The sequence below is a fragment of the Procambarus clarkii genome, chromosome 27, assembly GCF_040958095.1.
Source record: "Procambarus clarkii isolate CNS0578487 chromosome 27, FALCON_Pclarkii_2.0, whole genome shotgun sequence".
Taxonomy (NCBI): domain Eukaryota; kingdom Metazoa; phylum Arthropoda; class Malacostraca; order Decapoda; family Cambaridae; genus Procambarus; species Procambarus clarkii.
The window spans coordinates 1,388,303-1,400,697 of NC_091176.1; the positions used below are offsets into that span (position 1 = coordinate 1,388,303).

The 12,395-nt window shown below is 48.6% G+C and overlaps 1 protein-coding gene across 1 annotated transcript in view; it reads right to left on the reverse strand.

Moving 5' to 3' along the window:
• Positions 1-11,623, reverse strand: part of LOC123762710 (E3 ubiquitin-protein ligase ZNRF3) — a 386,641-nt gene extending 375,018 nt beyond the window's left edge. The window contains exon 1 of the mRNA XM_045749417.2: positions 11,322-11,623. Within this exon, the coding sequence (XP_045605373.2) occupies positions 11,322-11,582 (261 nt within the window). The 5' untranslated portion in view covers positions 11,583-11,623. The remainder of the gene's footprint in view (positions 1-11,321) is intronic.
• Positions 11,624-12,395: the final 772 nt, after the last annotated feature.

Sequence of the window (12,395 nt, forward strand, 5' to 3'; positions counted from 1 at the left end):
TGTACCTGGATGGGGTGCTGCGAGTCCTCCTACTACTACTATCACCTTGTGACACCTTGGTCCACCAGGCTGTTGCTCAGAGCGGCCCGCAGGCCCACCTATCCACCACAGCCCGGTTGGTCCGGCACTTTTTGAAGAAAAGTATCCAGTTTTCTGTTGAAGACGTCGAGGATTGTTCCGGCAATATTTCTCGTGCTCCCTCAAGTGTTGGTGCTGAGACCCATACTGCATCTTATTTATTTGTCTGCAAGAGTCGTCTTATATGTTTATGTTTGCAGATGATGCGAATCTAATGAGAATGTGATAGATGAAGAGTGTAAGATTCGCCAAGATAACTTAAACAAGCTGCAGAGTTGATCCGAGAAATGGCTACTGGAGTTCAACTTGAGCAAGTGCAAGGTGATGGAAATACGAATAGGTGCCAGGAGACAAGAGAAAAAGGACTGAGAGCAGACATAACACCAAACTTATCTACGGACACTCATGTAAATACGATAATGAGAGCAGCATGCTCTACATTAGTTAAAAGTTGGAATATTACTCACGGAAACTATATAAGGAGGCGTGTATATTGCTGTACAGTGCCCGCGTGAGGCCAGTTGAGAGTACGCCTCCCCAGCGTGAAGGCCCGCTGACAAAAATACACGGAAACTCGAAAATGTTAAGAAGTTTGCAACGAAGTTGGTCCCAAAATTGCGAGGGATCATATATGTAGACACACACGAACTAGACCTGACGATGCTACAAAAGAGAAGAGAGAAGGGGCAAATGACAGACACATAAAATGCTTTGGCAGATTGGAAAAAAAAGTGAAGAACAATGAAATGTTCACAATGAATACCAATAGAAGAGGAGGCATGGGTGGAAGTTGAGACTCATGAGTCATAGAGATGTTTGAAGGTTTTCCTTTAGCATAATAGTGGGAAAATGGAATGAACTAACGGAGCAGGTTGTAGAAGCAAACTGCATTCATAATTTTAAAAGTAAATATAATAGGGAAAAAAGGTAAAAAGTTATTGAAATAGACACAGGGCGGCTAGAAAAGTGGAGTCCAAGAGCTAATGTTCGATCCTGCAGACACAAATAGACGAGTACAAAGGTCCTTTATAGGTGCTCGTGACCAAGCAACAGTTACAGTTGAAACAATGAAGCTGTTAGAGCATGATGATCTCTCTCTCAGCTACACTTGTACCCCATGGCTATTTAGAGGTTATCTTGAGATGATTTCGGGGCTTCAGTGTCCCCGCGGCCCGGTCCTCAACCAGGCCTCCACCCCCAGGAAGCAGCCCATGACAGCTGACTAACACCCAGGTACCTATTTTACTGCTAGGTAACAGGGGCATAGGGTGAAAAAAACTCTGCCCATTGTTTCTCGCCGGTGTCCGGGATCGAACCCGGGACCACAGGATCACAAGTCCAGTGTGCTGTCCGCTGGGCCGACCGGCTCCCCCTCCCACACCAGCCGACTGGCTGGTGTGGTGTGTAGTGGAGATATGGTGACACACGACATGTGCCTGTACTGATAGATGGCACTTTATACACCTCAACTCAATAATCATCAGTAACTCTTGCCGCCAGAATTTTGCCTGTAAAGCGTAGCAGGAAGCGAGAAAAGGTCATCACAGACTTGACTCTCGTCAACTGTTTACCGGAGGAAGCGCGCGTATGTGTATTCCCCTAGTTGTGCTGGTGGGGGTTGAGTTCTGGCTCTTTCGGCCCGCCTCTCAACTGTCAATCAATCAACTTTTTCACACACACACACACACACACACACACACACACACACACACACACACACACACACACACACACGGGAAGCAGCCCGTAGCAGCTGTCTAACTCCTAGGTACCTATTTACTGCTAGAGGGGCCCTGACAGCTGAGTGGACAGCACTTCGGATTAGTAGTCCTGAGGTTCCGGGTTCGATCCCCGGTGGAGGCGGAAACAAATGGGCAAAGTTTCTTTCACCCTGAAGTTCATGTTTACCTAGCAGTAAATAGGTACCTAGGAGTTAGACAGCTGCTATAGGCTGCTTTCTCGAGGGGGGGGGGTGTAACAAAAAGGAGGCTTGGTCGAGGACCGGGCCGCGGGGACACTAAGCCCCAAAATTATCTCAAGATAACCTCAGGATAGGTGACAGGGGGGCATCGGGGTGAAAGAAACTGCCCATTTGTTTCCGATATCGCCGAGGATCGATCCCCGGTCCCTAGGATTACGAATCCCGATCGCTGTCCACTTAGCCACCAGGCCCCGTGTGGTGTGTGTTGAACAAGTACACTAATTATCTCCATACGCATATTTTTACTGAGATTTCGTGATGCTAAGTGCAGCCCAGTGAGCTTGGTGAATGTTCTTGACTGTGTTTGATGCCATTCAGAGCACGACACCCCGCGGAGAACAGGTTCTTGACCGCGCACGTGTATGTGAATGTATTTACAACACACACAAGACAGGTTTATCTGCATGCATTAATTTCCCGGGCGCCATTTTGAGTTGCAAATTGTCCCTTGCATACGGGAGTGGTGTTAGGGCAGCCGTTATTGCTCCAGATCTCCATACTAACAGTTAAGATGCATTACGTCACTTGGATATCGTCGGCAAGAGACGATACTGCCGGTAAATTTGTCCATGACACCTCTTAAAAAGGCAGTTATCTCCATTTCAAAGTGTATATACATTTTCCTTGTGTGTTCTAATTTAGTGAATAAATTCGTATGTTAAGCACATGGTGTTCCAGGACACTCATTCTCCCTCATGTTGCAAACTTTGCCGTACTGCTCCCACTAACTGATCCTCCCCCTGTACTAGTTAACTAAATCTGATAACTGATCACTGTGGTCTCCTACACCACCACCAGGTAGAGATAACTGATCACTGTGGTCTCCTACACCACCACCAGGTAGAGATAACTGATCACTGTGGTCTCCTACACCACCACCAGGTAGAGATAACTGATCACTGTGGTCTCCTACACCACCACCAGGTAGTGATAACTGATCACTGTGGTCTCCTACACCACCACCACCAGGTAGTGATAACTGATCACTGTGGTCTCCACCACCACCACCAGGTAGTGATAACTGATCACTGTGGTCTCCTACACCACCACCAGGTAGTGATAACTGATCACTGTGGTCTCCTACACCACCACCACCAGGTAGTGATAACTGATCACTGTGGTCTCCTACACAACCACCACCAGGTAGTGATAACTGATCACTGTGGTCTCCACCACCACCACCAGGTAGTGATAACTGATCACTGTGGTCTCCTACACCACCACCAGGTAGTGATAACTGATCACTGTGGTCTCCTACACCACCACCACCAGGTAGTGATAACTGATCACTGTGGTCTCCTACACCACCACCACCAGGTAGTGATAACTGATCACTGTGGTCTCCTACACCACCACCAGGTAGAGATAACTGATCACTGTGGTCTCCCACACCACCACCAGGTAGAGATAACTGATCACTGTGGTCTCCTACACCACCACCACCAGGTAGTGATAACTGATCACTGTGGTCTCCAACACCACCACCAGGTAGAGATAACTGATCACTGTGGTCTCCTACACCACCACCACCAGGTAGTGATAACTCATCACTGTGGTCTCCTACACCACCACCAGGTAGAGATAACTGATCACTGTGGTCTCCTACACCACCACCAGGTAGAGATAACTGATCACTGTGGTCTCCTACACCACCACCAGGTAGAGATAACTGATCACTGTGGTCTCCTACACCACCACCAGGTAGTGATAACTGATCACTGTGGTCTCCTACACCACCACCACCAGGTAGTGATAACTGATCACTGTGGTCTCCACCACCACCACCAGGTAGTGATAACTGATCACTGTGGTCTCCTACACCACCACCAGGTAGTGATAACTGATCACTGTGGTCTCCTACACCACCACCACCAGGTAGTAATAACTGATCACTGTGGTCTCCTACACCACCACCAGGTAGAGATAACTGATCACTGTGGTCTCCACCACCACCAGGTAGTGATAACTGATCACTGTGGTCTCCTACACCACCACCAGGTAGAGATAACTGATCACTGTGGTCTCCACCACCAGGTAGTGATAACTGATCACTGTGGTCTCCTACACCACCACCAGGTAGTGATAACTGATCACTGTGGTCTCCTACACCACCACCAGGTAGTGATAATTGATCACTGTGGTCTCCACCACCACCACCAGGTAGTGATAACTGATCACTGTGGTCTCCTACACCACCACCAGGTAGTGATAACTGATCACTGTGGTCTCCTACACCACCACCAGGTAGAGATAACTGATCACTGTGGTCTCCTACACCACCACCAGGTAGAGATAACTGATCACTGTGGTCTCCTACACCACCACCAGGTAGAGATAACTGATCACTGTGGTCTCCTACACCACCACCAGGTAGTGATAACTGATCACTGTGGTCTCCTACACCACCACCAGGTAGTGATCACTGTGGTCTCCTACACCACCACCAGGTAGTGATAACTGATCACTGTGGTCTCCTACACCACCACCAGGTAGAGATAACTGATCACTGTGGTCTCCACCACCACCAGGTAGTGATAACTGATCACTGTGGTCTCCTACACCACCACCAGGTAGAGATAACTGATCACTGTGGTCTCCACCACCAGGTAGTGATAACTGATCACTGTGGTCTCCTACACCACCACCAGGTAGTGATAACTGATCACTGTGGTCTCCTACACCACCACCAGGTAGTGATAATTGATCACTGTGGTCTCCACCACCACCACCAGGTAGTGATAACTGATCACTGTGGTCTCCTACACCACCTCCAGGTAGTGATAACTGATCACTGTGGTCTCCTACACCACCACCACCAGGTAGTGATAACTGATCACTGTGGTCTCCTACACCACCACCAGGTAGTGATAACCGATCACTGTGGTCTCCTACACCACCAGGTAGAGATAACCGATCACTGTGGTCTCCTACACCACCACCAGGTAGTGATAACCGATCACTGGTCTCCTACACCACCACCGGGTAGAGATCAGACGCGACCCATAACTAACAAGACGTCTTCAAGAGCTTGTGGCTGTTGCTCTAGGCATTTACCTTGATGTTAGCTGGTGTGAGCAGCTGGCACTCCTGCCCAACACAACTGCACACACACTTCAGTGCTCCGAATGTGAAGTAATCTCGGACACCAGCGTTCCCGTTTGTTATTCTTTATTATTGTTAAATAATAAATTGTTATTAACAATAATAATATTCTATTATTGTTACCCAGTAATAAATTCCATAAGGCAACAACCCTATATATATATATATATATATATATATATATATATATATATATATATATATATATATATATATATATATATAATATATATATATATATATATATATATATATATATATATATATATATATATATTATTATTATTATTATTATTATTATTATTATTAACAATCGACTTGAGAATGGTCCAGGACGGACCAAAACGTTGCCGTCCCTTCACTTTCTAGTGTGTGGTCTGGTCAACATACTTCAGCCACGTTATTGTGACTAATCGTCTGCATATATATAATTACCCTTTCATTCGGTCTTTAAATCAGTTAACATTACTGTAATTTGTTGTGTTTAGTAGTAGGCATCCATCAGTCTCAGGACACTATGGTGTTGTGTTCTGGCTGTCGGTCTGGAGTGGCCTCACCAGGGCGCAAAGCCAAGGTACGTTGATTCGGGGGGAGAAGCTGTTACCCAGGCAGCAGGTCCCCCGAATCAATATCCTCACAGCTGTATTGACCTGTGTTTAAGGTCAATACAAACTAGTAAAAACAGACTGTATTGTTAGGTCATAACGCTTGAACGTTCGTTGTGTTTTATGTTCACAACACTGGAAATATTTCTAATGGCGTCAGCTTACAGCACTGGAAACATTTACTATCTTATAAGCTCACATTGCAACACTGGATAAGTGTTGTGCCATAACTGGGAAAGTTTTAGTGCCATAAGTTGACACAGATTATGACACCACTAAACGTTCCCAGTTAACTAACATAGCTGGAAACGTTCCGTGTTGCATTTTAACATAACTGAAAATGTTTACGTCATATAGAGTGAGTTGCTATCATCGGTGATCGCCTAAACACACAGTGTAAACATAACACGAATAACAAGACAAGACAAGAGAGGAGAACTCAGCCATAACTACAACATATATAAAACATGTGGCCAGGTGTTGGTGACAAAAGTGGAAACAGCCGAAAACAAGAGGCAAAAGCGAAAACAAAAGCCGAAACAAGAGGTGATGCAGAGGACCAGTTCCTCAGAGCTGTATGCCAGTAGCAGAGATAGTTATTACCGCTCCAACCCCGTCCCCTTAACTAATGCGTCTCCCTTGGGACGTTGGTGCTCCCTACGTACCAAGTACTATGAAGAGTAGCGGCTCACAAAAGTAGACGTTTTCTGTCCATTGGTTGATTAGGTTAAAGTGGATTGATTGCGTTCATACTTTCTACATAAGTTCGGACTGTGTATCTTAGTACGGAATCACTTAAACCCCATACACAGTTTCAAATGGAGATATGACAGAGCCTAATAGGCTCAGGAATCTGTACATCAGTTGATTGACGCTGAGAGGCGGGACCAAAGAGCCGAAGCCCAACCCCCCCACAAGCACAATAGTTGAGTACACGGGACTACAGGTATCGAGGATCCCCTATAGGCTAACTACTCACCTTCCCAAGGATGCAACCCACAACAAATCCCTAACGCGGGATTTACCTAGCAGTACCTATTATACTGCTAGGTAAACAGGCCCATCAGGTGAAAGGAAACGTGGCCAACCGTTTCCGTCCTGGCTAGGGATTGAACATAAGTTCCTCGAGTGCGAGTGGAGAACGTAAACCAATGTGCCAAAGGACGCATGTGGACATGTTTACCTATCCTCACAGCTGACTGCCTGCATGTTCTATGCACTTATTACCAGCGAGCCTCCCACCACCTCCCTCATCCACCCGGGACAACAACACGGCCCTGCTGCTGCTTGTTTAAGCGCTTGACAAGGGCTGCGAGACAGAAAACGTGGTGTACCTGCCTCAGGCTGTTGCCCACAACTCTGGAGGGAATCGGGGGCCAGATTCACGAAAGCACTTACGCAAGCACTTACGAACGTTTACATCTTTCCTCAATCTTTGACGGCTTTGGTTACATTTATTAAACAGTTTACAAGCATGAAAACTTCCCATTCAACTGTTGTTATTGTTATAAACAGCCTCCTGGTGCTTCGGAGCTCATTAACTGTTTAATAATTGGAAACAAAGCCGCCAAAGATTGAGAAAAGATGTACAGGTTTGTAAGTGTTTGCGTAAGTGCTTTCGTGCATCTGGCTCCAGGTTATTTCGTTCATATGATCAGAAGGCGTATCATTTTGTTATATAAAATCCCACCTAACCTAACCCAGTCTAACCTAGCACTGTATAATCTAGAAAGCGAGCCCTTGTACAAAACACCTGTTTACGATTTGGTCCTGGTGAACTGAGGGTCGAGCAACGGTTATCCGTTGCCAACGAGTCTGCTCACTGTGTACTCAACCCCAGATGACGGTCCATTGACATCTCAACCAAAAAAAAAAGGAGCTAATTTAGTGCACTTTAGAGAGTTTAGCTTTCACAGTTCATTGTATTGTTTACTAAACATATGGTATGTATAAGGCCCCCTTCAAGATATACAGTGTTGCTAGGCTGTTGATATATCCCCCGAAAATAATAGGCTAATTATAGATACTGAAAATATCTATAACTTTTCATTTCTCTCTACAAATCTTTATATAAACTCCGTACATATTTAAACGCTCCGGGTTACAGTCACACATAACTTGTTAAGAAATAATGAGAATGTAGATTTAAATAAAGATGTGCTATTATAAGAAATATTGTCTCAACAATGAAAGTTATTTTAAATGGTGAAGTTTTTCGTGTTGTTTATTCAGGTGTAATGATGATAGCCATTGGCCATCAAAATGATGATAGCCAGTAACACTAAATGTTACTATGTTACTCTAGTCACACTGTTCTGATGAGCTCTATACTGTGTTGTTACACTGTTCTGTTACTGGGCTCTATGTTGTAATGTTACGTTACACTATTCTGTTACAAGCCTCTATACTGTTATGTTACGACACAAAGTGTTCCGAAGCAAGGATTAATATTGTGTTGTTCCAGTATTCTGATGAAGGGTTCCATACTGGGCCGCTGCACTCGACTCCTGCTAAAGGACTCGGTAAGCGTTTCGATACTACAATACTTTCTACTACTAAACATTATAAGACGACGCCAAATTCTGCTACATGGCCCCCACATGCTGTTACATTCTTTTTTTTCACAAAGCTCTATATTGCTACCCAAGTGTCACTGATAATACAAAGTGCTATAATGTATCGTTAAACAATGCAACATTAATCCGTAAACAATGCAATTGATCCTGCAGACAGCTCTGCAGAGACCTTAGCATACACAAATTTCCACAGTGACTCCACAGTGCTGGCAACACAGTGCTACAGTAGGCCAGCAAGCATCAACAACAGTAAGATAAACAATACTACACTGGTACTACAAACAGCCAAAGCCACCAAACAAAGGCCATGACTGTCACTATAAAATACACGCGACAGTATCCCCACAGTGCTACAATGACTCGACAAGCAGAGCTACAATGATGCTACAATCAGCCTATAGGAGTAGAACAACAGTGACGCTGCAGGGATCCTACAAGCAGTGATGCTACAATGATCCTACACGATTGAGCTGCAATGGCCCTACAAGCAGAGCAACAGTGAAGCTACAGTGGTCCTACAAGTATAGCTACAGTGGTCCTACAAGCAGAGCTACAGTGATGCTACAGTGATGCTACAATGATCCTACAGGCAGAGCTACAATGACTACGAGCAGAAGAATAATGAAGCAACAGTTGTCATGCAAGCAGATCAACAGTGCAGACACAATGAAGGTACAAGCACAGCTGCAGTAATGCAACAAGGTCCCTACATACAGAGCAACAACGTTGCTACAATGACTCTACAAGCAGAGCAACAGTGACCGTACAATGACAGTACAAGCAGAGCTGCAGGGATGCTACAATGAGGCCACTGTGGCCGCATAATGAGTGCCAAATTGACACCTCAGTCAATCTTCAACAGCAATATAGTAACCCTATTAAAAAATATCGCAGCAATCCGACACAAGGCGCCCAAGTAACTCTTCAGTATAACAGTGGCCACAGTGACACAAGCCTTACAGTGTAAGTGCCTCAACAGTGTCGTGTGGTGTACATGTGGGACTGGTGTCGTATGGTCATTGTCATATGGCCCTACATATTAATGTGGTCCGTGTCATGTGGACCTACATATTAATATGGTCCATGGCATGTGGCCCGTGTGACTGTGGTCCTAAATTGTCATGTTGTTCTAGTGTCATGTGGTCCTACAGTGCCATGTGGCCCTACAGTGCCATGTGGCCCTACAGTGCCATGTGGCCCTACAGTGTCATGTGGCCCTACAGTGCCATGTGGCCCTACAGTGCCATGTGGCCCTACAGTGTCATATGGCCCTACAGTGTCATACAGCCGTGTACAGTGGGTAACTGGTTAACACCACCATGGGGTAGTGGTTGACCCACAGTTTGAACGCTACAGTGGCACAGGGGCTGGAGGCGTGGGCGTGCGTTAATGTGGGCGTGTGTGAGTGCGTGCCCGTGTGTGTGTGTGTGTGTGTGTGTGTGTGTGTGTGTGTGTGTGTGTGTGTGTGTGTGTGTGTGTGTGTGTGTGTGTGTGTGTGTGTGAGGGTGGGCGTGTGTGTGTGTGAGGGTGGGCGTGTGTGTGTGTGAGGGTGGGCGTGTGTGTGTGTGAGGGTGGGCGTGTGTGTGTGTGTGAGGGTGGGCGTGTGTGTGTGTGTGAGGGTGGGCGTGTGTGTGTGTGTGAGGGTGGGCGTGTGTGTGTGTGTGAGGGTGGGCGTGTGTGTGTGTGTGAGGGTGGGCGTGTGTGTGTGTGTGAGGGTGGGCGTGTGTGTGTGTGTGAGGGTGGGCGTGTGTGTGTGTGTGAGGGTGGGCGTGTGTGTGTGTGTGAGGGTGGGCGTGTGTGTGTGTGTGAGGGTGGGCGTGTGTGTGTGTGTGAGGGTGGGCGTGTGTGTGTGTGTGAGGGTGGGCGTGTGTGTGTGTGTGAGGGTGGGCGTGTGTGTGTGTGTGTGAGGGTGGGCGTGTGTGTGTGTGTGTGAGGGTGGGCGTGTGTGTGTGTGTGTGTGTGTGAGGGTGGGCGTGTGTGTGTGTGTGTGTGTGTGAGGGTGGGCGTGTGTGTGTGTGTGTGAGGGTGGGCGTGTGTGTGTGTGTGAGGGTGGGCGTGTGTGTGTGTGTGAGGGTGGGCGTGTGTGTGTGTGTGAGGGTGGGCGTGTGTGAGTGAGGGTGGGCGTGTGTGTGTGTGAGGGTGGGCGTGTGTGTGTGTGAGGGTGGGCGTGTGTGTGTGAGGGTGGGCGTGTGTGTGTGAGGGTGGGCGTGTGTGTGTGAGGGTGGGCGTGTGTGTGTGAGGGTGGGCGTGTGTGTGTGAGGGTGGGCGTGTGTGTGTGAGGGTGGGCGTGTGTGTGTGAGGGTGGGCGTGTGTGTGTGAGGGTGGGCGTGTGTGTGTGAGGGTGGGCGTGTGTGTGTGAGGGTGGGCGTGTGTGTGTGAGGGTGGGCGTGTGTGTGTGAGGGTGGGCGTGTGTGTGTGAGGGTGGGCGTGTGTGTGTGAGGGTGGGCGTGTGTGTGTGAGGGTGGGCGTGTGTGTGTGAGGGTGGGCGTGTGTGTGTGAGGGTGGGCGTGTGTGTGTGAGGGTGGGCGTGTGTGTGTGAGGGTGGGCGTGTGTGTGAGGGTGGGCGTGTGTGTGTGGGGGGGGGGGGGGTGGGCGTATGGGCGTGTGTGAGGGTGGGCGTATTTGAGTAAGGGTGGGCGTATTTGAGTGAGGGTGGGCGTATTTGAGTGAGGGTGGGCGTGTGTGAGGGTGGACGTGTGTGTGAGAGTGGGCGTCTGTGTGTGTGGGAGAGTGGGCGTGTGTGAGAGTGCCCATGTGTGAGGGTGGGCGTGTGGGCGTGTGTGGGGGGGGAGGGGGGGGGAGCGGCGCCTGGCACCACAACAAGGCTCTCGGTGGCAGCAGTAAATCTGAGTGTGAGGGGCGGCGGGTGTGAGGTGCGGTGCCTACTGTGAGGGGGATGAGCCAGAGATAATCCCCCTTTAGTGCCACCCGCCGCCACGGGAGGGGCACGCCACAGTGCCACCAACACCCTCCCCTTACCTGTATGAACTTGCCCTCGGCCGGGGCCGCCGCTGCCAGAGGGGAGAAGGAGCCCCACACTGTAACCTCCTGCTCCGTGTACTTTCCGTGGCGGTCCTGCTTGGGGACGGCCACCGTGACGAGGGCACGGCGCCCCCCTGAGGGTACCACCCCTGGGGCGAGCTGGTGGGCGGCTGCTGGCCCCAGGAGCGGCAGGAGGAGGGCGGCGAGGACCCCCGCCAGGTAGGGCCAGGGCGAGTGAGGCTGGCGCCAGGCCGACATCAGCGGGCACGACTAGTTCCTCCCACCATCACTCTCGCTACCACACTGGCCCGACCCGCCACCCGCGACCCCCTCTCGCACCCGCCCGCCGCGCGCTCGCTCGCCCGCACCCTCCTCCCTCCCTCCCTCCCAGCTACTCTCATCTCCACCACTCCCTCCCTCCTCTCCCTCCCTCCCTCCCTTACGAACGTGCACATCTATCCTCAATCTTTGACGGCTTTGGTTACATTTATTAAACAGTTTACAAGCATGAAAATTCCCATTCAACTGTTGTTATTGTTATAAACAGCCTCCTGGTGCTTCGGAGCTCATTAACTGTTTAATAATTGGAAACAAAGCCGCCAAAGATTGAGAAAAGATGTACAGGTTCGTAAGTGTTTGCGTAAGTGCTTTCGTGAATCTGGCCCCAGGTTATTTCGTTCATGTGATCAGAGGGTGTATCATTTTATGTTATATAAAATCCCACCTAACCTAACCCAGTCTAACCTAGCACTGTATAATGCTCTAGCATTATGCTGTGGGCCACACATGGCCCCCAGCTGCTCTCATCTCCACCACTCCCTCCCACCTCTCCCTCTCTCTCTCTCTCTTTTGACACATTGTTTCCCTTCCCAGGACCTCTTCTTTCCTCTCTTTTCCTACTGGACGGAATCATTCGTCACCTCACAGTGCACAATCTAGTCAATTCCACACAACATTCCATGCCCGAAACGCTTTACGTAATAGTGGCTTTAGGCATTGTATGTACTAGCTCTACCTATAAGTCAACCAATCTTTGTAAAAATTTCTTGTATGTATGTACCTTACCTAAAT